Source organism: Aulonocara stuartgranti, assembly GCF_965226115.1.
Source record: "Aulonocara stuartgranti genome assembly, chromosome: 12".
In the NCBI taxonomy this organism is placed as follows: Eukaryota; Metazoa; Chordata; class Actinopteri; order Cichliformes; family Cichlidae; genus Aulonocara; species Aulonocara stuartgranti.
In genome coordinates, this window is record NC_138948.1 from 20510399 (window position 1) to 20538308 (window position 27910).

The following is a 27910-nucleotide window of genomic DNA, read 5'->3' on the forward strand; positions in this document are numbered from 1 at the left end:
AAGAAACTCAGCGTATTCTAATAAAATGCTTAAAGCCTGCTTTATTCCACCTTTACACAAAAGTGACCACAATTGAGGTCTGTGATGAAACACTTGATTTAAAAAAAAAAAAAAAAGAGGGCTTAAAAGGTGAACTGACCTGACCTCTCAGTTTCAACATCTCACTCCAAGTTTAGTCAAGATTCTGGTTTTAAAGTTTTCACACATGTAAAGTCTCTCCTGGATCTGAGCACGACACCTTTGTAAGTGCTGAAATAACAAATATCTACATTCACAGGAGGGATTCTGTGTTCACTTTTGTTGCTTTCGGCAAAATTGTGTCCTCCTGTTAAGAGGAAGTGGTTGCACGTCATATGACCTGCCTCAGGACGGAGACCTACCTCACTGATTTCATATCCTGTGGCGACTGCACTGAAATTAACTTACACTGTTGCAAAAGGAAGCTTTGAAGTTTCAGCAGACCCTTCTGCTGCTGCTGAAAATCACAGACTGAATGTTTCCTTTACTGTACAGAAGACGCCCGAGGTGTGCTTTTACATCAGAGACATTAACATAAACACAAATTTAGTGAGGAGCAGTGTGTCAAATGCCACACCAAGGGTACCTGAGCCACAGTTTACCATGCACTGCACCCACACACGAAACAAGGGTGTGATTAGGTCTTTATTCAGACAAGCTTGCATACAGATAAAATAAAGCATCATCACAGACAATTTTAAACCTTTTAAATCAGTTTCAGATTACCGTCCGAAAGAGATTTGTTTTGTGGTTCTATGGTGTGAAGCAAGCTAGCTGTGCACTAAACTAGTGAGGCACCCCAGCACTTAGTTACCAAAACCACACCCGAGTCCCCCCCCCCCCGGGTGCATCAGAGCTGTGAGCTGTTCTTAACTTTGTACACATTTATTCACCACAAACACTCCCCAGGTTCAAATCCTCTTAAATTCAACAAGCTGCTACAGAGAACAAGGGTACTGTTTGAGAGGATGATAACTTAGACAAAGGAAGCAGCTTTAAAGCAGCTTGTACCTGCAGAACAGACCACACTCCCTTCCACCACAGCCGTCAAAAACCCTTGTTGAAACACGATATTTGTCACAAACCACATGAAACTCTCTGCAACTCAAATCCCTTTTTTGAACTTAAAAATAAAACAGATAAAGAGGAGGTGATGAATCACTGGAAGGAAAATAAAACAAAAAAAGGGAGGAAGAGATGGAGGAATTTACAGCTGACTCAAGGCCATACGCAGCAGCAGGGCTGTGATCAGCAGGACTGGGCTGGAAGAGATTGCCCCTGTGCTGTTGTGATGACCACCGTGGCTGTGACTCTTGTGGGGCCCGTTACAGTCATCGCCAAAGCAGCAATGCATCTTGGCTCCGGAAGTGCCGCTGTTAGCCTTGTCACAGAAGGCCTTGTATGTGCACGACTTCATAACTGTGTCTGAAAGAGATCGGGTCAGAGGGGGTGACGGGTAAGCTGCGTTGAAGTAACTGAAGACTTTCCAAGCACGCAAATGGACACACACATAAAAGATGTCATGTGACCATTATGTGGAAAAAAAACTTTAGGTCATTTTAGTGCTTAGAATATCATCAGATGCATCTGATCTGTTACGAATTCACTCTGTGAAATAATCTCAGATTTTTGTTACCAACAGAAAAAGGTCTTGCCACAGCCCCTTCAGCTAAATGCATGAGAAAAGAGAAGCAGCTAAGTGAGTTTTATTAGTTTGTGGTTTATGGATTTTAATATTGACTAAAAAAAAACTCTTTTTATGGAAATGGAAACTGTTTAAGCACTATTTTAAGGAGCACTGGTTTCCTGAATCTGTGACACAATCAAGCAGTGGGTTGTCAGTGTTGTGCTGACCTCTAGTGAGGCACTACTGTATCCAGTCACATCATACTGGTTCTGCTTGTTTTTCTGTGTGTGTTTATACATGTATGTGTGTGAGTGTTTACTCACTGGGCCCTGTGATGGTGGAGCAGGCATCAGCGTACTGAGGACAGGTGGTGGAGCCCTGACGGTTGCAGTCTTCCTCATTGGACGCCACGCATGTGTGACATTTGAGAGCATGGCCTTCACAGACAGAACAGGAGAGAGTGCCTGGCTTGAGACTAAGCATGCATATTCAAAAAGTGGCTGCAAGCATGCAGGTATGCAACCACCTTCTTATTAGTCCATTCACCCACACACACACACACACTGAGCAGAGTACTACAATTTGAGACTGGGGAACATCTGCACACACTCAAAGGTATTTAAGTATGTCCAACAGACAGGCTTAATTTGAAATATAGTGACTAATTCTCCCCCAAAAATGGATTCTCTCCACCACAAAGTCTCCAATTAGTATGTAATCAGCAAAGTTGATCCCTTCTCCTAAAAACTTACTGTGGCAGGCCAGAGAGATGAGCAGCAGCACAGCCAGAGCAGTCTTCATGGCAGCAGGGCGATGGGTCACTGTGTCTTTTCAAGAGTCCAGAGAAAGAGTGGATGAGCCAAGATGAGCGTCTGATGGAGGCGACACGGGAGGTTGAGGTGGAGCTGGAGGGGAAGGTGTCTGAGGGCATTAAAGTCTTATCGCTGTAATCTCCATCTATGATGCACAGCCAGCACACTGCTGTAATTGACTTAAAGCAAGCTTTCCCAGGGAGAGACACACGGTTAGTTTGGTGTTATTAACAGAATTATGAGGTAATTTGTTTGTTTTTCTAACTACTAAAGCTTTTTACAGTGTGCATATAAAATGTAATGCATGTGCAAAATGTAAGCGGTATGCATCGTAATCAGCAGCGAGTCCAAAGCTGCGGCCATCACATGCACACTGACACATACAGAGAACTCAGACAGGAAAACAAAAATCAAACATAGCAGAACAAATTCTATTTAGGTTTATTCAGGAAGGATGTACAAACGCTCAAGTCGCTTCCACACAGGAGTGAGATTGTCATTTCTAATTCACAAATATATATTTAAATAATTACAGGGGCTAAAGTTACAAAGCCAATTAAGTTATCCGACATTAAGAAAGTTACAGTAGTGACTGACCAAAAAGTACCAACACCAAAATGAAAGGCCTATATTTTTAGTTTATGATAAAACCTGAATGAGCTTTGATCTTTTCACACATTTCTTTTGTTTTTCTAAAAGAGAAAACTTTTTTCTGTATAATATAGGAACCAGCTCTAATTTTACTGTTGTTGCGGCGCTGTGCCGATCTAGTTTTTATTGGTGTGCTAAGAAAAAACTGTGTGCATTCTGAAAAATGCAGAGATGTGAAAGTAAACATGCAATAAAATTGATATTTTTCTCTTGCATTAGTAGTGTACTGCTGTAAACACAAGCAATAAGGCTCACATGTTCATCATCGCACATAAGCAATGGAAAAAAATACAAAGGTGTCAAAGTCTGAGAGATAAATGTGATTTAGTGAGCAATCGGTGACATACTGAAAGTTAAACAAAAACTGTTGACACACAGAACAGCAGCACTTAAAATAATATAATAGCCTTTAGCTGACATACAGAGTGACTCTTTTTCTCCTTTCCAGCTGTTCGCGATCATTAACACCAGTTAGTCAAATTTGTGTTTATGCACACAGGATGAAGCCGTGAATTTTTATGTGATTGTCAGGTTAATTTATTTATTTTTTTACATATAAAGTGACTGATTAATATTCTGTGGCTTTTTGAATTGTCGAGCATCCCAAACGTGCCGCCGTCTGAACCAGTTTAAACAAATGATATTAATTATGTGCAGCTTGCTTTCAATATCATAACTGAACAAACAAACAAAAGCCTCTGTGGGCTGCTGTACTTCCTCAAATGATCCTAAACCCCTTTCTTCCCGTTTTGTGCAGCTTGACTTTAACCTTGACCTCATTCAACCCTGACGAAATACCCCTGAGCCTTCCTCGGTGAGCATAAAACCCATGTTTGCGTCGTAGAAAAATACACTTTATAGACTGCTTCTTTTATAGAAAATATTCCTTCTACAAAACTGAGCTGAAATGTAACTTTAAAACAAATCTCGACCTAGATTAAATCTGATGTCACCCTACATGAGGAGTTGCTGGGAATTTAGCGGTTAAGCTGCTGGGAAAATTAAGTTGAGTCACAAGTGAGCTGTTGTTCGCTGGAATGATCGACAAAAGCACAAGGCCCCCAGATGGCCTCAAAATGGGCACGAAGTCAAAACAAACTAAGATAATCACACGTAATTAACATGTATAGAGCGTTCTTGGTTCCTGTCACATGTAGTGCAATCGTAGTATACAAGAAGTTACTTTAGACGTCTGTACATAAGCAGGCTCTGAGATGCAGGGCAGGCACAGGGTATAAGAACTGCTTCAGGGATGAATGCATGCACGGGGCCAGAGGAACGGACAATCATGGTTGATTCCCATAAAGAAATCCTCAGTCTGTTTTTCCCATTTTGGCAATCAGCTCGTCACAGATTTTTGTCAGTTCTTCGATCTCTTGATTCTGTAAAAAAACAGAATAGAGGAAAGTAAGTAAATACCGTCTAACCACCAAAAATGCTTTTTAAAAAACTCAGCAGCGCTGTCATTTGACAGAAATCATGACCTAGATACCCAGAAGAAGAAAAAACACAACAAAAGTTTTCTTGTAAGCAGTTTCATGTAGGAACAAATTTCTATTTAGCGAACTTCACTGTAGAAGGAAGTGGCTCGTGATCGTTCAAGTGTGACAAGCTGTAACTAAACTTTCATGGTGTGCACCTCAGCTGTGTGGCAGCGCAAGCCAGCTGCATGATCCCTTTAGTTTAACAAATACAAGTGCAAATCATATGTAAATATTAATCGGATTGTTTCTTTAAGTACGCTTATTTGGAAATGATCCAGTCCAAGTCCAGACTATTTATTGTATTCAACTACTTTTTTGGCTTTTCCCTTTGGGGGTCGCCACAGCGGATCATCTGCATCCTTCTCACCTCATCCCTACTATGGACCTCTGTCACACCACCCTTCTGCATGTCCACCCTGCCTGCACTCTCTTCTTCACTGTCTTATTACTGTATTATTGTGGGGTCATGTATTATTGTAGGGTGTACCCTACAATATAAAGCACCTCGAGGCGACTGTTGTTGTGATTTGGCGTTGTATATAAAAGTGAATTGAAATGCATTGTCTATTGTTTGGATCGCTGACCCCAGGTTAACCTCATCCACCTTCGCCATCTCTGCTCCTTGCAGCTTCACACTTGTCTTGCTTGCTCTTATCTCAAGCGCATACCTCCACCTCTCCAGACTCTCTTGCACTTGCTCCCTACTCTCGCTATAAATGACAATGTCTTCTCTAAACATAATAGTCCAAAGAGCCTTCTGCCTGACTTCCTCTGTCAGCCCGTCCATCACTACTACACACAAAATGGGGCTCAGAGCAGATTTTGTATCCATGATGCAATTCACCTTCTGCTGCAGGGCTTGTTCCAGAGACTCGTTCTTCATCTGTTCCTTCCTCAGGCTGGCGGTCATCGCCATGTTTTCTGCGCTCGCCTTTGCACGCACCTGAGCGATCTCCTCATTAGCTCTAAGAGATGCATGAAATGAGATAATTAACAGAAACTGAATCTGTCGAGTGTTTCGTTTCTTATTGTAGTTTTATATTTGCTCTCTACATACTTGTCCAGTTTCTCCTCTGCATGCAGCTTTAGTGTTTGGTATCTCTGCTCCTCCTGCTTGACTCTGGCCAGATACTCTTGTGCACACTTCTTCAACACCTCTTCATTCTCCACGAGGAAACAAACACAGTGCACCTTAGAAGTCATCTTTACAGTGAATGCTTTTGTTATTCTAATTCTTCCTTTAACTCGAGTCTTTAACTAGAGTAATGCCCTACACTGTGATTTAACACGTTTACACCTAGAAGTCTTTCCAATAGAACCACATAAAGTGAGTAGTCTATTTAAGTCCTGGACCAAACTGAGGTAAAGATTTCAGCATACAATTAGTTTTTATGTGGCATCTGACGAAGATGGGAACCATGAAATATTGATCTAAACCTGTGTTGTTGCTCTTAAGACCACTGCCCTTAATCACAGGATACCATCCAACCTTATTCTGACCTAAATCCTCTTACAATCCTCCAATTTGTGCTACTATCAGCTCATCATCAAAGCACTTGGACTTGACAGGCATATACCCCTTACTTTCTTAAAGCCCTCCAGGGTGCTCTTCATATTTTCGTAACGGCGAAAGACGTCAGAAAGCGAGCGCTCCACTGAGTTCAGGTCTGCCAGGGCAGCGTCTTTCTCCATCGTCACTGTGTGCAAAGCCTTCTGGGCACTCACAGTGTTGCGCTGCTCGTCCTCTGACAGAAGAAGAAGCAGCTATTGTTAAGGCGTGGTACACAACTTTTTCTCAGACTCAACTGCTTGAAATATTGCATTTTTATTCACAAGCAGGAAGGAATTTGGTTTTTCACTGATGCGACATAAGAAATCATAACTGCAGGCTCGATAAGAGATAACACAAATTCTTTGGAATGTTTGATTTAATGGAAAATTTTGATTTGATGGAAAAAAAAAATTGTTCAAATATATCTCTCAGTATTTCCACTCACCAATCATCTGAGCAATTGTCTTCTCATATTCTGCAACAATCTTTCTGTAATAAGACACAGAATGGTTTCTAAGGGCTACATATTCATTCATTCTGCTTTTAAAGGTGATAGAGGTGAGATAAGTTAACCTATCGTAGTTTATCAAAACCTTACGCGACCACTCTCATGGTAGTGGCTTCTCATATTTCTAACCTCATCTCATCCACTTCTTTCCTGCAGTCTTCATACTTTTTCTTCCAGTCACTGACTTCAGCCTCCTTAGTGATGATCTGAAAGAAGACGTTTCCTGTGAGCATGAACTGTGTGCATGAATGAAACCTTGTCAAAGTAAAAAAATAAAAATAAATACATAAGTACACTGATGACATGCAACACTGATGAATGAGTGTGATAGAAGAGTGTACCTCCTCTCTGATAAGGGTGAGAACAGCCTGTTTTTCTGCCTCACTGATGCAGATGGAATCCAGGACCTGACTTCCCGTTTTCTGCATCTCACTTCCCCCCGACTTGTTCTTCAATTTGCACGTGTCTTCATACTGCTGAGAGCAGAAGGAAATCAGTCATGCTCTCCTGTGTCTTTTTCTTTTGTACGGGGCTAATAAGCGGTTTACCCACTAAACCGTCGAGAATTTAAAGTTATCTAGGCCACAAACAGTTTTCACTATTTTGGGAAACAGCATTCAACAAAACTCCCATAAAACTGAACAAACTGCACACTTTAACAAAGCTTTTCTCTGTACTGGTTTAGCGTTCAATGCCGTTTTATATTTACACCATATATTCCATGTAAACTGTGCTGTTTTCTTGTTTTTGTGTAACTTTTCTGTTATATGAAGATATTCCACACACCAACTCCTTTCCTTCTCTTTGTTTTCCCTTTTATTTTTCTCTCAAACTGCTCATCTTTCACCTCACACCAGCCGTTGGCTTTCGATCAGCGTTCTTACAGACCTCAATCCTCCTCCTTCTCTCTGTCTCTCTCTCCTCTGTTGTTTTGTCCTTCCCTGGATTAAGGCTGTCATATTCTAATCTGCTGAATGATAATTATAATCCATCTGTCACCTGAGCACAGTGGCAGACACTAAATACCTCCTGCAGCACAGTGAAGTCATCGTATCAGTACTGTACTAGTTTTGAGCTCTAAACTGCACACTGAGCATTCAGCCAGACAATCTTTCTATTTTTACTGTGCAGAAGTATCAATTAATTTATTATGAAGCAGCAAAGTACCACTGTTACTTTTACACATAGTGCTGGAACATGCCAGGACACGTCAAAGCCATTGTTTTTAAAGTGAGTGTTTTGTCTGCAGACTGCATTTATACTAGACTACATTTAGAGCCACAAACAACATTCCTGTCACAAGGCAGAAGTTCCAATCATTTTTTTTGGCAAAGTGACTTTTATATATCCTCTGTTTATCCTGCTAAAAAGTGTCACTGATGTAAAAAAAAAAAAAGTTTTTCAAGACAGAGCTGGCCAAGATGGCAGCAGAAATTGCAACAGATATAATATAACAGTTCCACAAAGATGTTTTAAGTGGCCAAAAAGAAATGGATTCCTTATAATGTAGGTACAATAATGCAGAGTCATAAAGATACTTGCAAAACAGGTAATTTCTTTATTTTATATATAACCATAAATCCTGTTAATTACAGTCTATTTAACAATATAAGTAGAGATGTTACCATTTCTACTTGAAAACTGCCTAAAATTCGGTCTGAACATCAAGGCTGCATTTTGCCCTCTTTTCATCCAGCTAAAATTTGGTCGCAACATCAAAGTCCCACAAATCTCAAAATAATTTGTCCAGTTGTGAATTTAAGGAAGTACGATAGGCATCGGTGCGTTGGTATTTCTCCAAAGTCATATTTATAGCCAAAATGTAGTCCACAAATGGCATTTACTATTTCACATAAAGTGTCATAATTATTGGAGTTATATATGTTACATGGGAAGCTTACAATTAAGTGCTCATTACTATTATTCTTTATTTTTTCTTATAACGTTTTTATTTTTAACACAGACGCTACGCAAACTAGAACAAATGAGAAACAGACTGTCAGTCAAAGACTTGACTCATGAATGTTAAAAGCTTTGCCTGAGACATAAAATATTGCTTTAGCCCCACCTAGTGTTCACTAGATGGTATTATCATGGAGGGTGCAAACAAACAAAGAATATGCACGACAGCTTCTAGTTTGATGATGTATAAACAGACCAGGTTTCTGGCACAACTTCACCTACTTCCATGGAGATGCATGGAGGAGGGAAAAAGACTAAAAAGGTCAAAGCTCCAACAGCACATTGACCAACATGAAAGCCTCAAGCCAAAAATCATTGGTCTAACAGTGAAATTGCTCTATATAGTAAGACTTTTGCTGTCTTTAAATGGATTGTACATGCAGCAGATGTAGGGAAATGACTGGGTGGGAAAATGTGACGGTATCTCACCACAGAGCAGCAGTCTGATGCCTCAGGTTTGGATGTCACCTGGCAATCTTGGACTAGAAGGAAACAGCAGTCACTGGGTCATTTAGTGCCATATAATGTAACAGACTAGGTTACAGTACACAAAATATAAATGTATTCTTCTAAACAACATTTTGTTGCGTAAAATCTAATTGCATTTATTTTTTTTTAAATTATGATGTAAGTATTTCACTCACTACATATATTTGAATTATTGTGAATGTGAGCTGTATTTCAATGCTTCTAGGCCCCCTAGCACATTTTCATAATGATTTTCTTTCACTTTCTCATGCTCATAACTCACAAAGTAACAGGGTTCAATGTGATGCAAAATTACATGTGAAGTTAATGATTACTGTGTATGTGACGGTACAGCAAAGATGACCTAGTTGATGTGCAGTATTGATTAACCCTGGCTGATTGTTTGATCCAAGTGGAAAGCTGATGCAGGCTGACAATTATTAACAGTTATCTGATATTGGGATAGTGTGTGCCCTGTGTACTGTGTGTATTATGGTGAAGTGGCCATGAGAAAAGTAAATACAGTATAAAAGTATAAATAAACCTAAATTAATCATTTGACTCACTGTTCTGGTCCTTTTCTGGTTTGACCCCAACGCTGCTCGCCAGTTTCTCCTCATCTGTGGCGTGGTCTCCATGATGGTCATCCTTCAACAGCAGCAAACTCAATCATCCATAGCCATTGCATGTAGTTTGCAGTGCTAATGAACGAGTCTGAAGCTGCTCAACAGCAGAAAACCTATTAGTGCTTACCTGTCCGTTAAAGTCGTTCTGGATCGGCTGGTTCTGCTTTACTTTGCAGGAGTTCCTAAATATGAAGGCAAACGACAACATCAGCACTAACACAAACAGATCACGTCCGTGTGTGCATACATGTGGACAAGTGTGATGATGAGAAGAGAAATTAGGAGACAGAGGAAGCCTTACAGCTGGGCCGCATAGCTTTGCTTTGTGTGTGCTGAGCTTGCATGCTCTGCTAAAAGTGCTGAATTACACACAGCAAAAAAAAAGCAGATTAATGAAGAAGCTGTTTGCCAAATTTAAATAACATTTGCACAGAGCATTGGAGGGATGTATAGGGTTACCACTAAACCATTTCTCTCATCTACTTAATAAGATGAATTCCACAATTTCTTCCACCTTCACTTTGTGATCAAAGGAGAATTAATGAATGTATGCAAGACAAAAAAAAAGAAAAAAAAAAAAAAGAGCTGTAGTTACACCACACAAACATTTCTGCACCTACAGTTACAAAGTACTTACAACAGAACACAGAGGAAATGGACTTGCTCAGCAGTCCTGAGGCCACACAGAGAAAAGGGACACAGCATGACAGGGTTTGAAGGAAAAGGAAGGAAAGACACAGGAGAGGACGGGATAGGAGTCAGGGTAAACACAAGGTGAGTGCAGGATTATTGTTCTTTAGTAAACTGAAAACTGAGGCAAAAACTAGACGGCAGATAACGCGATCATCCAAACATGTCCTAAACATCTACCTGCCGGTGCTATTTTTACCCTCATATGTTATCGTCCACTCAGATACCCTGAATAACTAAAACTAAAATAAAAAATAAAATCTAGGTAAAAAACAAAACAAAAACACTTTTCTTAAATAAAATAAATAACACTAAAAATAACTGAAATGATATTGTGAACTCACAAAACTAACTATAACTAACTATAATGTGTTTTTGACTTTGATTTGATAAAAATTTGTTTCTTTGTTTTAATCTTCTGTGTTAAGCACATTGAGTTTATGCATAAAGAAATATCAATAAAATTCCGAATGCCATTTCACATCAGGATCATTTTTGGGATATGTTAATAAAACAACAGTTAAGTTGCTTTTTTAACCATCCATTAGTTAAAAAAAAACAGGAAAAAAAAAAAATAACCATGCCTGTGCCGAATCTTTTTTAAAAGCTCGAATTTGTGTTAAATATGGAGTTCTGGTTAAAAACCACCAGAGGGCGATGCTTGACATCTTAACATCGTACGACGAGGGGTTACAGAAACGTTAAGGAGGTTAATACCTTTGAAGAGAAAAATCTTTTTGCAAAAACAAAGCTTTTCTTAAAAATACTTAATCCAGGTATGAAGACAGGACTTCAACATCCAGCCTTTCATCAGCATCCACGGGTTAAAAGCAGGCATTTCAAATAAAATCTTTTCTGACTGAATTCTAAAACTTCTTAAAATAAAACCAACACTACTGCAAAAAAAAAAAAAAAAAAAAAAAAAAGCATTATTAAACACGATAATGCTGAATATTACTTCTTCATTAAAAAGAAGAGAAGAAGAAAAAACAGCTCACAGGACTTTTTCAAGACACACAACAGGCGACCACGGCTGATTAAAATGGGAACACTTTGATCTCCTAGGTTCATTGAGGACAATAGTGAGCATTCAGTACTGTTCCCTACAGCCACTAAAAGAGAAAAGCACTTGTTCAGCTTGAAAATGTGTGAGTCACCCTGGCTCAGATTCAGCATTTGTGTAACTGCAGTCACCGACTGGAACAGGGATGATTATGGCTGATGACTGGAAAGGACAGGGCTTCGTATACAAGTCTGTAACGTACTCACGTGATAATTGACCCTTTGGGCTCGCAGGTCAGTTTTGTGCTTGGTAGCGAAATGTCATAGTCCATGTTGCCATTGAGCAAATCCGAATCCACACTAATGTCATGACTGAGAGTCAAGTTTGAATCCGGGCTTGAGTCGGACGTCACCGGAGCCTCGTCATCCACCTCGGAGGGATCGGGTTTGTTCAGCGGAGAGACGACAGACAGCGTCGGAGGCCGGGCAGCCTGTGGAAGAGTCTTTGATGGGGAAATGACCACTTCGGGTTTGTTACTGAGGGTGAGATTAAGGTTCTGATCCAAACTGAACCTGCTGTTGTCAGGCGAGGAGCTGGTAAGGTTGTTCAGAGAATCGACCTCTTGGGATGGAGCGGTACCAAGATCCTGACTGGAGACTGTATTCAAAATGTGGTTTGTAACATCAGGAAAAACTGTGGAAAAAAACCGAAAAATAGAAGTCAGTTTATTTACAATTTGGGTATGCTGATTTAAACACATGTGGAGACTAAAATGCGCACTAATGTAGGTTTACGGAAGCTGTTTTCAACTCTCTACAGTGAGAGTTTCAACATTTAGGATGCAAAACCCTAAAAACAGACTCATATGTTGCTGACAGCCTTTATCGATCTACTTGTGCCACAGGGCTGCAAAGATATTTTTAATGTGACTGTGATCCTGAAGAGCTGTATCGAAAGTGATCGAGAGAAAACAGCTGTAATAAAATCAGGATCTGTGTCAAACAAGCTTCTGTACAGGATCACTTGCAAAGGATCCAGTTATGTTTTGGTGAGGCAGGTGAAGAGGGAGCCAATCTCATCTGAGATTTGCAGCTGGAAAAATTATATAGTTCAAACACTTAACATGCTGACAAAGAGTCAACGAACTGCTCCGTACAGACTACAGAACTGAAAATCTAGAAACAAAAAGAATCCTCTATTTAAATGTCACTACTTAGCTAGTTTGTCATATAAGTTAACTAGTTAACCTTTGTACTGTGAAAAAAAAAAAAGAAATTAAATGAGGGAAAAGGGCGAGCTAAGACGGAAAACACCTGGATTCAAAGGTTGAGAGGTGTGGCCCAATACTTTTGTCCATATAGTATATCGTGAGGTGGAGCGGGACAGCTGGCCATCGGAAGGTTTACTACCCAGCTCCCCATCAAGGTTATTACAATTTTTTTTTACCTCATTTATCTGAATTCTTTCTTTTGTTTGATTACATTGTCCCTCTGTTCAGCACTTTGGCCGGCGCTTGATGTCTTTTAAATGTGCTATACAAATAAAGCTGACTTGACCTGACTTAAACTACAAAAAAGGGTTAACTCTAATAAAGATAAAAACTAGATTTTCGACAAAGAAATTATCTGAAACTATTTAGTGAGCTTGGAAACTCAGCAGACGTTCTGAGTTTCAGTTTAGTAATAATTTCATTACAACTTGCCTGATGAGGCTTCGATGGATGTGTTTGTAAAGACTTTGGATGTATACAAGACTGTGACACTGTACTGGTTTCCTTGCATTTGGCCTCTGACATATGTACTCCATTCAGTAATAACAAGGACTAAACTTAAACTAAACACTTTCAAACAATAAAAGCTAAACTGACGCAAGAAAATCCACTGTGGAAACTAACTAACTGAAACTAAATTAAACAAAATTTCAAAATGAAATTAAAATAAAAAACTACTCAGAAAATACAAAAACTATAATAACTCTGCTCCCCATGGCTGCTTGTCACAGTTCCACTGGGCAAGATACTGAACCCTGAGTTGCCCCTGATGCATCCACCATAGGTGGATGGATTAGAAGGCACATAATATACTGTAACTTTGACACTAACATTTTGCATCATAATTTGCTGCTAATGAAAGAATACAATAGGGGTGTTAACCAACATGTTAAATGTAATAACTTGTGCAAAGCATTGCTATCTATAAATCCACTCCTCCAGTTCCTCCAGACTCTCTGATTGTAAACCACGAAACCTCACATCCCCGTCCTGTGTCTATGTTAAAACTGCATCCGTCTCTGGAGGATTTAACCTTGTAGTGATTCATGAAACTTTTCCTTCTCCTGTTAGAGCACTTAAAATGGCTGCTGGCTTCCTCAAAGAACACTTCATTTCCTGTGTCCTTATACATGTCTTTAAGAGCTAGCTAACAACCACAGCAGCAGCTGAATCACACTGCTGCTGAAACACAGGAATCTCTATAACAAGTCAGACCCCCTCACCCATCCACATACTGTTAAACTTACAATACTACGCCCGTTAATAACGCAACAGGGACCTCTCCGTACGCTAACATGAATCGAGGCTTTGTGGTTTCAGCTCTTTCTCACACAGTTTGCTCTGATCGAATGCTAACGTGAGGCTAACTGAATCACAGAATAAGTTCAACTAAGCTTCAGCTGAAATCAGGATACTTTCGGGCACACAACAGAAACGCCCTTTGGAGACAAGGAACAGATGTAGAGGAACCACACCCAGTCATGCAAAGGACGTATGCACCACCACCACGTGGCTTAGCAACAAAAACAACATCAAGCTGAATTACAGATTCACAGCTCACTGAAAAAGAAAGCAACAGAAGACTGAACAGAGAAACAAATACAAGCATACACACAACTGCCTAAGGTTTCATCTTCATTATTGTTTAAATAATACATCTAGTTAGATTGTGGTGTGTGGATGTTCCCAAGAAAAGGCAGTAGTTTCCCAGAACCACAAGTCTTCTAATTATAGGGAACCCGAGTATCAGTTTCTCCACATTTGATCTTTTATTCATGAAACTAACCCAGATTTTTTTAACTTAACGTGACTGTTTCAGCCCAAAAACTACTTTCAATAACAAATACGGTAATCTCTATTACTGTGTGGCATAGCTTCACATATACTGTGGTTACAAAACACATCCGTGCAAAATGGACACAACATATCCACACACACAGACGAAATCAATAACTTTTTAATCATCATTAAAGGACATGGAGAAACACTTGTGACAATCGCATTTGCTTCCACACAGAAACGCCATCGCCATGGTAATGCCTGGTACTTGTGTCTGTGCATGTCTGAAAGCAGGACAGCTGAGGAAGAGGGGGTGAGAAGCACCCCAGTAGGCCTTGCTGGCAGGTTCAAAAAGAGAGGATTCAGCCCGCGTCATTTGCAAGTCTGTGCCCCACTGAAGTGAGCTCATTTACATGTCTGATTACCTTTCATAAGCACACTTTGAGCAGATCACAGTACGCCGATCCGAGACCAGATTCTGGCACGCTAAAACTGCATAATGAGCAACATAATATTCCCAGTATGAAGTTACACAAAGCAACTTTGCATTGTCTGAACATTTTAAACGCACACTAGCGTAAATACTACTGTTACAACAAAAGTATCACTTTTCTCCAAATTACAAAAGAAAGCAAAAACAAATCCAACCCAAAAGAGAAGGCATAATTATGAAAGTATTAGTCTTCAACAAGCTATTATTCTTAAGTAATAACAATAACTGTGACATATTTCTTTATGTCCGCCTGTCTAAACTGACTCTCAGTGCAGATTTAGATCAGACATCTTAGCAGCTACCTGAGAATTAGGCCAGGTATTGTTTGAAACGCTTATGGATTATCTGTGCTTCCGTACCAATACAAATACATGTTATAGAAAGTATGGAAGACTAATTTTCAGCATTGTGTGACACAAGAAAAACCGGCTTGTTACCCAGCCCCACCTGTGAGTGTCAGCAGTCAGTCCGATTAGGCTTCATGCGCAGAGGTGCTTTTAACACCCCTCTCAGAGCTAAAACAAAATCACAAATGATTGGAAATATGTGGCATGGTCCATTATCCTGATGTAAGCAGACATTCAGGAGTCGACTGTTGCAGCCACAGTGTAGGACAGGGCGTAGGTGCTTCATCCCAACAGCACTCAGACTGCACAATAACCACGCAGGATAAATACCAGCTAAAAAACCCATCTGTAAACATTATCATTCCCACTGCACTGTAAGTACATATATAAAAAAAATCTGTGTAATTTACTGTATTTGGTAACCATTTGTCCATACAAATCGGGGTGATAGGGTTATTTATTTATTTATTTTTACCACATCTTTAATTAACTTTATCTTCCTGAGCCTTGTCGTGATAACTTAATTTTCTCAGTGCGAGATTAATTGTGTGCATGTCTATCAGAAGACACACAGGCACAGTGTGGTCATAAAGGGATGGACATGGTCAACAGTTACACACCCTTACATCATACAGCAGAATGTATACATGTTTTCATGCTGTTTAACTCACTTAGATCATCTTTCTTACCCTTCCTTAATCTCAGTTTGCTCATATTAACCATGTCTGTGTGCCTAAATGCTGCCATGTCATTGGCTGATTAAATAACTGAATATGTGTAGCTAATAGAATAAATGTGGTTTACCAATTTTGTTAATCAGGTTTTCATTTTCTCAAGCAAAAAGCTTATTTTGTTTATGAAATGACTAGAAACCAATTCATGTCTGTTAAATAAGAGGACACAGAGTCATTGCCTTTTCTGTACCACCAATCACGCTCATCCTGCAGGTAGGGTGGATTATGACAAGTGTACGAACACTGGGCTAGCTAAGCAGCTGAGCAATCTCACCTGAGTGGTTGGAGTTGTCCAGTTGGCCCAGCAGCTTCACAACACTCGGAGACTCGGCCTCTGGAGTCTCAAAGGTCCCCTCGGAGTCCGAACTGTGAGACAGAGGAATGAATAGATTCATGAACCTGAGCTACAACTGAGCTCAACTATTCATGGTATTATCTGGAATTAAAAGTCAAATGTTGCCTTTTGAAAATAAAATGTGCTGAAAGTGTGAAAACACAATATACAACATTGTATTTGCAAAAATCTTTAGAAGATGGGATAAAAATAAACATCACATTGTCTGGTTTAAAGAAAGCGTTTCAGACAACGGTGTGCTGTCTGTGAGAACAGAGAGGCACTTAAAAGCTTCATAAGCTGCACATATGTCCTACAAACAGCTACTAAATTATGTTTATAAAACTTTGAATGCTGTTTTGGGGCGTTGGATCGTCTTGTTCCTTCTAACAAACACAGAACAGGTTTTCAGTATGGAATTCACGTTTTTTTAAGTGACCCAAGCACAATAGAGCTGAAAGTTCAAAGTGACCAAACATAAAGTGCTTTTATTTTAAAGGAAGTTAGAGGAAGGGAGAGGAGAGGAAGTGAAGCACTACAAGGCCACCTGCATCCTTTGCTCTTTAGTAACGACACACTGTGTCCCGCAACACACAAACACAGACACACACGCAGTCTTTGGGTCTGCTGTGTCAGCTGCCACGGCAACCAGCCACAATTTATTTCCAAACTGTGGAGAGACTTAAAAAAAAAAGGAGGGACATCAACAGCAAGGGTTTGTGTGTGTGTGTGTGTGTGTGTGTGTGTGTCAGTCACTTCAAAGCACATCAAAATGTCTGCACTCTAATGAAAGACAGCACAACAAGCAACAAAGCTCACAGTCCCAGCCACACTTCACCTCTGATAACCAGCTCACACAAACACACTGACACTCTGGGGCTCCATACAACCCCACCATCAGCAGCTAATCCTAATACACATAGCCACTCACCCCCTCACTGTGTACACACACACACACACACACACACTGAGTCACATCCCAGTGACGGCCCCAACGGCTGCAATCTTGGAAGGTTACTTAGAGACTAGAAATGGACAAGAAAGAAAATCTAAAGCTTTGGAAACTGTGGGGTTTTTTTCTCCTGCCCACAGTTTTCAGCAACTGTTCTCCAACTACCACAGAGCCCTCACAAACACCCAAACACACATAAAAACAGGCCTAGGCAGTCCTACCGTTGGTTTCTCAAAGAAACATAAAACACATAAAACAGACACTCGTGAAACAGCAACCTGAGCGCCTGTGTTTTAAACAAGAATCTGTTTTTAGCAAATGATAGCATCATCAATCCTCAGCACAGGAAAGCATCAGAGATTATCACAGCTCTGAGCAGTTTGTCTGCTGTAAGTGATGCTCTGTCTCTTTGTATACAACCACCACCTGTCAGCATGACTCAGGGAAGTCATCACACAAACACCCACATTCACAATCAACCTGCGAGAGTCCGTGGCATCAAATCTTCTCTATCAGAGTGTATTTATTATACTGCAGCAGCTATGTTTCTCTATTCACTTCATGCACTCTTACATGTCTTCTCCGTTATTCTTCGCTGCGGGCTGCCCATCATCAGCTGAACCTCCAGTCACTGCTGACCACGTCCATTTCGCCCACTGGACCGGCGACAACCAGGACATCCTTGCGACACGTTCAGTTCCGAGTGTGACGACACTTCTAAGAATTAATAGTGACCTTCCTCTTCCTCTGTTTCGATTACTACTGCTGTCAACGAAACTGGCAGTTTATCTTGGAGTGCCGCAAGAAAAGAAAAGAAAAGAACGGCGAACACGAGTGCACGATCTGTGTTTTTGATTCTCTTCCTCTTCTTTTGCCTTGTCTGTTTGCTGTCTCACTTCCTCCTCTTGCTTAGCCGCTCAGATTTCCCATCCTGCTCTTCTGCTTTGTTGACGTTCGTGAGAGAGAAACGTGCCTCACACTGCTGCAGCTGCTTCTGTTGCCGCTCTGCTCTAAACAGCACTGACTCACACGGCACAGATTACTGGAGCATCAGTATTCACTCCTCCCTCTGCTCCCCTCCTTTTTTCACTCTCCGCTCTGTCTGGGCGGACGATCAGCTGGTTAACAGACATCAGCTCGCCCTGCTCCCACATGTTTGCTAACTCTCTTGTTTATCCTCAGGAGTTTGCCTTTCCCCGCGCCGATCCTTTCAGGGTCAAGCGAGGAGAGGGGGGGAAAGGAGAGCCAAAGCTTCCTGTTTAAAGAGGCAAGAAGGGTTTTCTCTGGGGCAGACAGACTACTACAGAGAAAGTGGATGAGGTGATCAGGCTAAGGGAGAAGAATTAATAGGGCATATATACATTTTAAAAGCTGTAAGTATATGAAGTATTCTGAAAAGACTGGTGCAAATGCTATCTGGAAATTATACCCTGCTGTAAAGCCCATTTACTCAACATCACCCCCTCCCCCCACAACTATAAACCTTAAAGCACTCATTTATACATCATGACACAAGCATTTCTGAGCATTTCACAAACTGCTAGCTACTATGCTTGTCACACAAAACCTCTAGAGTTGTAAAACTATCCAGTCAGCCACAGCTCTCTCAAGAAAAATACCTTTTTAATTCAACGAGCCAGAGAATGACCAGACTGCTTTGAGCTGATAGAAAGGCAACAGTCAAGATAAGCAGAAGAACATCTCTGAATCGAACCTTGAAGCTGAGAGGCTATAACAGCAGAGGACCACGCAGTCCTACTCTTGTCAGCTCAGAACAGGAAACAGGCTCAGCTCACATGGGCAAAAACTTGGCTGATCAGAAATCATGAAAGCATCAATCCATCCTGCCTTGTATCAACGGTTCAGGCTGGTGATGTTGGCGTAACGGTGTGGGGAATATTTTCTTGGCATATGAGCATCGTTTAAACCTCATAGCCAAACCTGAGTATTGTTGCTGACCACATCCATCTCTTTATGACCACAGTGTATCCAGGACCATGGATAACAGACTATCAGGATAAAAGTCAACTTTTGAACATGACACTGAGTTCACAGTAAACAAATGGCCTCCGCAGCCACCAAAACTCAATCCAACAGAGCACATCTGGAATGTGGTGGAACGGGAGACTCACATCTTGGATGTACATTTGACAAATCTGCAGCAATTGTGTGATTCTATCATGTCAACATGGACCAACATTTCTGAGAAATATTTCCAGTTGAATCTGTGCCACAAAAAATTAAGGCTATTCTGAAGGCAAAAAGAGGTCAAGGCCAAGGCACATCTCACAAAGTGGGTGGTGTATGTACTCTGAGAGCTTTCCAGATGCGATAAAATCTTTACAACTTTGGCTGCTTTAAAAACAGACGTCCTGGCTTTTTATTATCATGGATTGAAGGATGTTTCTCACAATTAAATGACTGAGATGTTGCTCAGTCAATTTGCTTAGTGAGACTGAAAGGTACTTTAGCTGTAATTTGCTGTAACAGTTTGACTTGGCAACACAGAGGCCCGCATGAAAAAGAGGATTCGAGATTAAATATTTCTAACGAGGACTAACAATAGTCTCTTTACCTTTATAATAATGCAGGCAAGTAAAATCTGAGCTGAGAATAAAGTTGCTGATCTAGTAATATGTCATCAACTAACAGAGCTACTATTCACTTAAACGATCCAAGCCAGCCTGAGGACAAATCAATACAGCAAACCTAAATTCAGCAGTAACGATGCAGCTCAGCACGACACCGGCAGAATAAAGCATTTCGCTGAAAGCTTCATCGTTGCTCACACAAATGCCTCTGAGGTTGCTCATGGGTGGCTTATGTAAGTCCAGGCTTTCACATTTATACCTCTCTCCCTTTCTCTCTCTCTCTCTCTCACACACACACACACACACACACACACACACACACACACACACACACACACACACACACACACACACACACACACACACACACACACACACACACTATCTAGGCCAGATGAGATGAGATGTATTCTCTGACAACAAAAAAACATGAACCATGAATAATCTAATAACAGGAAGAAGCTCCAACTACTGTGAAAAAAGTGACCTGGGAATGAGAACGAAAGCATTTTATTGCTTATGCTTTTTATTTGAAGGTGCCCGTCCTGCCATTTACTGCTCCCACAAAACACGTGGAAGGAAAGACAGGAGCGCTATTATCACACTGAGCAGATCCACAGATACACGCAGGCAGCAAGAGAGGGAAAGATTAACCAGTGCACTCACACATATTTTTTTACACACTGGCGAACACATAAAAAGAGGCTCTGTTCAGCCTATGATGAGTCGACAGCGAAAACAGAGCAAATGAGAGCCATGGCAACCGGAAAAGACTGATTTAATTAAGCGCACAGAGACGGGGGAAGTGTTAGAAAGGCGAGAGGCAGAAAGAGGGAGATAATAGAAATGAAAAGATCTGGGATATGAAAGAGAAAAGAAAAAGAACGTTTGGGGCGGGAGAAGAATCTCAAACATTTGTTTGTGCTTGCTTTTAGTCGCCTTTGTTCCCTTATCAGGACAGATGAGAAGACAAACCTGTCTGTCCTAGAGAGGACGGTCTGCCTGCAGCTAACAAAGCCCTTCAAGCAGCACACAAAGGTGAAGTGAAAAGGCCATGCAAGATTATTTATTCAATTTCAGTTACAACAATGGCTTTAGATCTTAAAACCAAGCCAGCTGTTTGGAAACATTTTAGTCCAGTGTAGAATGAGAAATACAAGTTTATTCAAAGTTCAAATAATCACGATCATTAAATAATCATAATAAAGTAGCCATATGTGATATACACTATGTGCTGCACAAACTTTTCACCCTGCAACACCTGGAGATGTGAACTGGCCATACGAGGAAAACAGTAAGTAAAACAGTACACCGTCTGTGAGTGGAAATATCCCTCACTCTCTCCCTGGCAGAGGCACAGACCGCAGACAGAAGCAGGAGGAAAATACAAGGGGAAAAAAAATCAACTCTTATGTAATACCTTGAAACCACAAATAGCACACACAAGTAACAGTGGCAAAGCCCACACATACACGTTCTCCTATAAGTGGTCATCGGCTCTCGTAGTAACACACACACACACACACACACACACACACACACACACACACACACACACACACACACACACACACACACACACACACACACACACACACACACACACACACACACACACACACAAAAAGAAACGACTATGGCACATTAAAAAGGCACACTCCTACACACTGGACCACGTCTATTATATGGGTGTGCTGTCAGTTAATGTAGCAAGAATGCACATCGTTAATCACGGAATAAATGTTGACTGAAAGCAGCATGTGTGGTTACGAGCTAAGAATAAATCGGCCATGATAAACATGTCTGTGAGACGCAGCAGAGGTGATGTGATACTGGATGAGATAAGTGTGTGTTTGTGTGTAGACTAAGAAGGAATTAGTGGGGCATCCCAGCTATCACAAACTGTTTATTTCTATGCCTAATCCATTGCATGATGATATAAAGTTAGCGCCAGTATAAAAGTTTACACACTGCCTGTAAATACTCTTTGTCCTTAGATGAATACTATGATTTCACTTTGAAATTTATCAAGTATTTTTTAAATTTGGACATTCTTGCGTTTCCCTCTTCATCAGCTGGACAAAAGCTCACCTTTTCACAAAAAGTGGCCCTGTGTCTCACGAGACGAGCAGATTGCTATGATAAACTGTTGGAAATGTTGCCTTTATACCCAAGGAATACTACACTATTGTCACTTATTGTCTCTTATTCACGTCTTACATTTTTATTTTACATCTTTTAGTCTGTTCTGTGTATTTTATGGTATTATTTGGCTTTTTTGTCTTTCTCCTGGCCGCAAGACACATTTTACCAGAAAAAAAATAAAGTTAAGCTGTAGCTGAAATGACTTTGGTCAGCCCCAAAAGGTTACAAAGCCTTTGATTATAACAGTCATCCCAACCTGACTTTATGTTTCTATCCCCAGTACAGCTAAGAATAACAGAGTCATCAGCATGTTTTGTGTCCCGTGTAATTGCAGCTTACATTCTTTTAATGTTAGATTTCAGCTCCGGCTGTGTTTCAATTAGAAGCTGCATTCGAGTGAATGCGCAAAATGTCATCCTTGAATGGTTCTTCTTTGATCAACAATCACACAGCACAAATGCTAAACGGCAAACATGTCATGTGACGTACACACCAGTGCTACTGCGTCCAACCTCAAATGGCTAAAATTAAAAAGTAACATTTTATTTTTTTATTTTTATTTTTTTTAACAGATTCAACTTCCACTTGGTGGAATACAAACATAACAGAGCCTGGATTCCCTTTTAAAGACAGTTGCCATGAATTCCTGAAATAAGTCACTTTTCCCATAACTTTTACATAAGAGCATGTTTAATGTCTCACAAAAGACAGTCTGTTGTAATATTATCTAATCCAAACGGAACACTATGTTGGCTTCTTAAAAGATATGGCTCCATCTAGTGGTCATTTTTTGGAACTATTCCTCACGTAAGAAAAACGAAATGACACAAAGGCCAACACTAGCTTCAGTCAGCGATTCAATAATACAAAACATGGATGCAAAAGGAGTGGACATGACACAAAAAATAAATGTAAAAAAAAAAATCATGTGTCATCTTTGGGAGCCTAAATATTTCACTCCTGATGGGATGGGAGTGTCCTCTTTAAAAATGTTAAATGTTCTCCATAGAACACAAGGGGTCACTGCATGATTAGATTTATATGAAAATGGTGCCAGTTATTCACAAGGGCCTTCAAAATCACCAAATACTAACCCAGTTGAACACCCGTGGGAGATTTTGAACAGCTCTCTCTCCAAAACCATCATCAAACCCCAAAATGAAGAAATAATAGCCCTCACCCCTCCAGTGAGGTTACACAGACTTTTAGAATTAGCAGAGAATTAGAATCAGGTTGTTCTTGCTGCACTTGTTGCCACATCAACTTACTAAAAGAATTTATGGTATTTTAATTTTTCATCTGTCGGTAGGTGGAAACCTGATGCTGTTGTTAATAATTACTACCCCATTTCCAAAAAAGTTGGTATTCTGTGTGAAATGTGAATAAAAACAGAATTCAAATGTACCATGTTAAGAAAAATACGAGGTCATTTTGAATTTGGCAGTAACAGATCTCTCTTTTAACAACAGTCTGTAAACATCTGGGAACTGAGAGACCAGCTGTTGGACTCTGGGGAGAGGAATGTTCTCTAATTCTCGCTGGAATATCGGATTCTAGCTGCTCAACAGCCCTGGGTCTCCTTTGTTGTATTTTCCATGTCATGATGCTCTGAGTGTTTTCAGTTGGTGAAATGTCTGGACTGCAGGCAGGTCAGTTCACCACGTGGAATCTTGTACTATGAAGACATGCTCTTGTCATTGATGAGGCATGTAGTTTAGCATTTTCTTGCTGAAATATGCAAGACCTTCCCTAAAAAAGCCTGGATGGTTGCTCACCTCACCTACTATAAAAGGATGCTGCATCCATGTTTTCCCAAAGGAATTCCAGATTCATCTGACCACAGAACAGTTTTCCACTTTGCGTCTGTCCATTTTAAATGAGCTTTGGTCCAGAGAAGTGAGCAGCATTTATGGATCCCATTCACATATTAATCATCTGAACTAAAACAGACAATCAATATGGCATGAAAGTTTTAATCTGCATTTGTGGATGGCAGAGTGAATGGTTTTCCAGAAAAGTTCCTGAGCCAATGCAGTGAGGTTTGTAAATGCAGTTTTCATGCAGATTTGTGAATCTGTCTATCGTTACTTTTCCAGTCTTTTGTTGCCTCGTCCCAACTTTTTTTTTGCTGCCATCAAATTTAAAATGACCAAATATCTTTCATGAAACTGTAAAATGTCTATGTTTAAACATTCAACAGCTTTTCTATGTTCTGTTGTGAATAAAACATTTTTGTCTATGAAATTTTAGCAGTTCAGAATTGCAAAGCAGTAAACTATTTTATCTTAATCTGATGTGCTGATCAGAGCTGTGATTAAAATTTTGGTGGGACAGCAGAAGATTTTCAGATTTCAGTCTGGGCGGTGGCATTCTTCAGTTTGGGAAGGGCTGTTATAAAAGACACACAGAGATAAATTTACACAAAGAGAGACTGGTGCTCCAAATTCTTTGGTATGCTTTTGGGAAGCACATCGCGAAAGAGTACCTGAATATTTTATAGAGAACATTCAATTATTTGCGTCAGAGTGGAAAACTAGCTCGGAGTGAACACAGTTACAATCATCAGAGCCGAAGCCCTTGCAGTGCTGCAATGCACTAAAATAACCCGACTGACAGCGACATGATAAAACAAAGAGAGAAAGAATGAGGCGATGAGATGATAAGAGAGGACTGATGCACAGGCACCAGCTGAGCTACTGTTTTGGACTACAACAGGAACAAAAGAGCACACAATTCCCACACTACAGTTCATGTCCATAGTGTGGGAGGGAGTCGACACACCCCACTGCAACTTATGTTTGTATTTACATTCATATCTTCAAATCAAATCAAAACAATTTTAACTGCCATTAGAAAGCCAATATAGCTATACTTATTCTTAACTGCATTTCAACATCCAATGTATGGTGCAAATCAAAGTTTTTACCTGTTAACTTCACAATTATTTAGCCGTGATTTTCATCTTTATGCTGGTAATACCCCACAGCGAAGCCTTATGCTTAAAAATCAATGCTTATCCTTAGATTTGTCACATCTTCATGTATTCACAATACATGAAGACAGTGACATTTCACTCCACGTTAGATTGATTTGTACCATGGAGAAGGAAATGAGCTCCAAATGCAGGGCAGCTTTTTCCCAAGTGAGACTCTCTCTGCGTGTTCAGGGGTTTTGGAGAGCAAAGAAAAAAAAAAACAAAAAAAACAGTGTACATCTAAGACTGCTCCAGTTAGGATATAAAATGGATGATGAAGCCAACTAAATTTAGATCCTAAGCTGAAAGCTCCTATCCCACAGCAGTGTTTGGTTTCCCAGTGTTCTCTCAAAGAGGACCCCAACCCCCATCTGACCTTACAAAAACACAGATGGATACAGAAGACTGGAGTATGCTTGAGCGGTGAGATTTTTTTTAAACCAGCTGAGCATTTCTTAAACACGGCTTTGTCTCAGTGTTTGTCCCTTTGAGTTCTCTGCAGCTTTTTCTTACAGTTGCTCTCTGTGTTCTGCTGCCATCTCCAAAATAATATCAGTTTCAGTACATGGCGGCAGTGCTTCTCATATTAACAGCCACTGACAAGAACCACAAAAATAACACACAATGCGAAACTGTTGTTTCGCTACAAGGAGCTTAGAAAAGCTTTTAAGTAGGACGAAGTGAAAGGACTCGCTCTTTGTGACGAAGGATTAAGAAAAAGAAGAGGATGAGCGGTGACTGGGTGCTTTCTAGCCTCAGCTCAAACATTTAAATGTCCTTTTTTTCAATATAAGTGTTCCAGACAGCTGCGGTTTTCACATCTCACGGGTCTTTAAGGATGTCAAACATGATGCATGAACGAAACAGGAATCTGCAGTACCTGAAAGAAATGGACTGCACAATTTGTACGATTAACGCAATGCAGATTAGGGTTAGAATTAGGGTCACAGCGGCATAATCAAAACCTGCCAGCAGCATTGTGTTTTATACTGTGGTAACTACAGCAGCTGTCAAAACTGAACTGCTTTGGACCTTCAGCTCATGTTATCAGCTGCGCCACTCCTCAGTCAAGCTCGCTTGCTTTCTGCCTTTAGTCTGATTTGAATACCTAACTAGTATTCAAACTCCCACGATGGGCAAATTTGCCTAGCACAGAAAGTCCTGTTTGCCTCAGTGCCCCAAAACTGCACTTTGATTCCTTATCTCCCACTTCTCTTCCTCCTCACTGACAGAAGCATCCACGTTAGACAAAACACCAAAGAGCTGGAGCATCTCCCCACGCTCACAGACAAACATACAAATGAAGAATCTAGCCTTACATGCTGTTCTTCTTGCGAGGAGAGCTGACAGATCCCTTCCTGTGCTGGCTGAGAGAGCCCCCCATGGCAACAGCAGCGTCTGTGCTTGGTACAGGTACGTCTCAGATGTCTTCTTCCACTTCCGAGTTTCACCTCTGTGTCTCCTCCCGACAGTCTGGCTCAGCTTCAGAGCAGCGCGACACACTGCTCCTCATGGCTGACTAGTTATTATTTAACCAAGCGGCCTCTCCTCTTTCCTCTTTCACAGACTCTGTTGATGCTCTACGGAGCATCATCAGCACTACACGTGAATGGTGACAAGTCCCGCCTCCTTGCTCTACTTCCCAAGCTTCATCATCTCCCTCTCTCTCTCTCCTTCAAAACACACACACACACACCCCAGACCAATAGCACTGCCCTTTGGAGAAAGACAGAGAGGTTAAATGTGTGTGTGACGGGGGAAAATTAGGATCAAGCATAAAGAGTTGGACAGGAGGCAGATACAGTGTGTGTACCAGTGTGTCACGGGGGGGGGGGGGGGGGGTATCTGGCAGACTTGACAGAATTGTTTAAGACAGAGAGAGCCTCTTCTATTGTTCGTGGGCTGAATAACAGATCTGACATCCAGGGGGAGGGAAAGAGTTGGTGGCATAAAACACAGCTCCACTTGTTATATCACATTCCTGCTACCTGCTGTCACCCAAAGCCCCCTCCCCCAAAAAAGAGATTTAACATGACAACAAACATGCCCTTTCACTGTAAGGAAGTATTGTTTGTACACTTTCATTTCTCATGTTGATTGGTTAGATTTTGACCTCTTAACCCTTAATCAGCCTCTAAGTTTACTTCAGAATCAGGTCATTGTGATTAACATGACAAGAGGCTTAATCGAGGCTGATAAAGACTAAACACTGTTGTGAAAATAAAAAAAAGCTATTGTTTAACCATTAATTTGAAGGAAAGCGCTTATAGGGTTGGTCCAATCCTCATGCTGAGTCACAGTGCAGCAGAGACGATTAATTAATAAATAAAGAAACCACAGCTCTTGATACAAGTCAGTCTGACCACGTCTGTCTCTAATGATTAAAGGAAGAATGGTTTAAAACCTCAGAGTGTTGCAGGGTCAGTAATTGGAGTCACCCAAAAGCTATAGCACATAATTTCCTCCCACTGAAGTGAATCACACGAGGCTCAGTATGGAGGTCCCAGCTTTTGAATGACACATATTTTTACCCAACAGGGACAACTACGGAAATGCGCTGAAAATATAAAAGTACAATTTACCAGCTATTACTACAAGCATGGACTCTTTTGTGGTCTCTCAGTTTGGGAGCTACTGTTTTATCGTTTTTTATCGTTTGACCTGCAACATGCATTAAAAAAACCCACGAGCATTAAAACGAAGACAAACACCTCTGACAAAAAGCTTTAAGACTAACCGTAAAAACAAGTTCAAGACTTTGACTTACCTCATTGCTTTTGCCAAAATCTGCAGGCCAACTCAACCGCTGCGACTGATAGTGTGTTTATCGCTTAACTGCGCATGCCCGAGTGATTTGCTATAGTAACGACAATGAGATCGTTACATCTGA

General features: G+C 40.6%; 1 protein-coding gene across 5 annotated transcripts; it reads right to left on the bottom strand.

The window, feature by feature from the left end:
- Positions 1-645: 645 nt before the first annotated feature.
- Positions 646-27896, bottom strand: LOC309719452 (transforming acidic coiled-coil-containing protein 1-like). Of its 5 annotated transcripts, XM_082555585.1 has the most exons (16): positions 27788-27878; positions 26340-26736; positions 16299-16390; positions 11668-12094; positions 9836-9890; positions 9649-9730; positions 9044-9096; positions 6994-7128; positions 6782-6858; positions 6590-6633; positions 6177-6337; positions 5650-5756; positions 5437-5557; positions 2398-4490; positions 1969-2082; positions 646-1443 (listed from the first exon to the last, which is right to left on the bottom strand). In XM_082555585.1, the coding sequence occupies exons 2-14, from the start codon at positions 26402-26404 to the stop codon at positions 4422-4424; spliced, it is 1488 nt and encodes a 495-aa protein (XP_082411711.1). In that variant the 5' UTR covers positions 26405-26736; positions 27788-27878; the 3' UTR covers positions 646-1443; positions 1969-2082; positions 2398-4421. The 5 variants fall into 5 exon arrangements, with proteins under 5 accessions (XP_082411711.1, XP_082411712.1, XP_082411708.1 ...); XM_082555586.1 differs by lacking the exon at positions 26340-26736 and having other exon boundaries at positions 27788-27896; XM_082555582.1 differs by lacking the exons at positions 26340-26736; positions 27788-27878 and adding an exon at positions 17884-18350.
- Between the last annotated feature and the right edge of the window lie 14 nt (positions 27897-27910).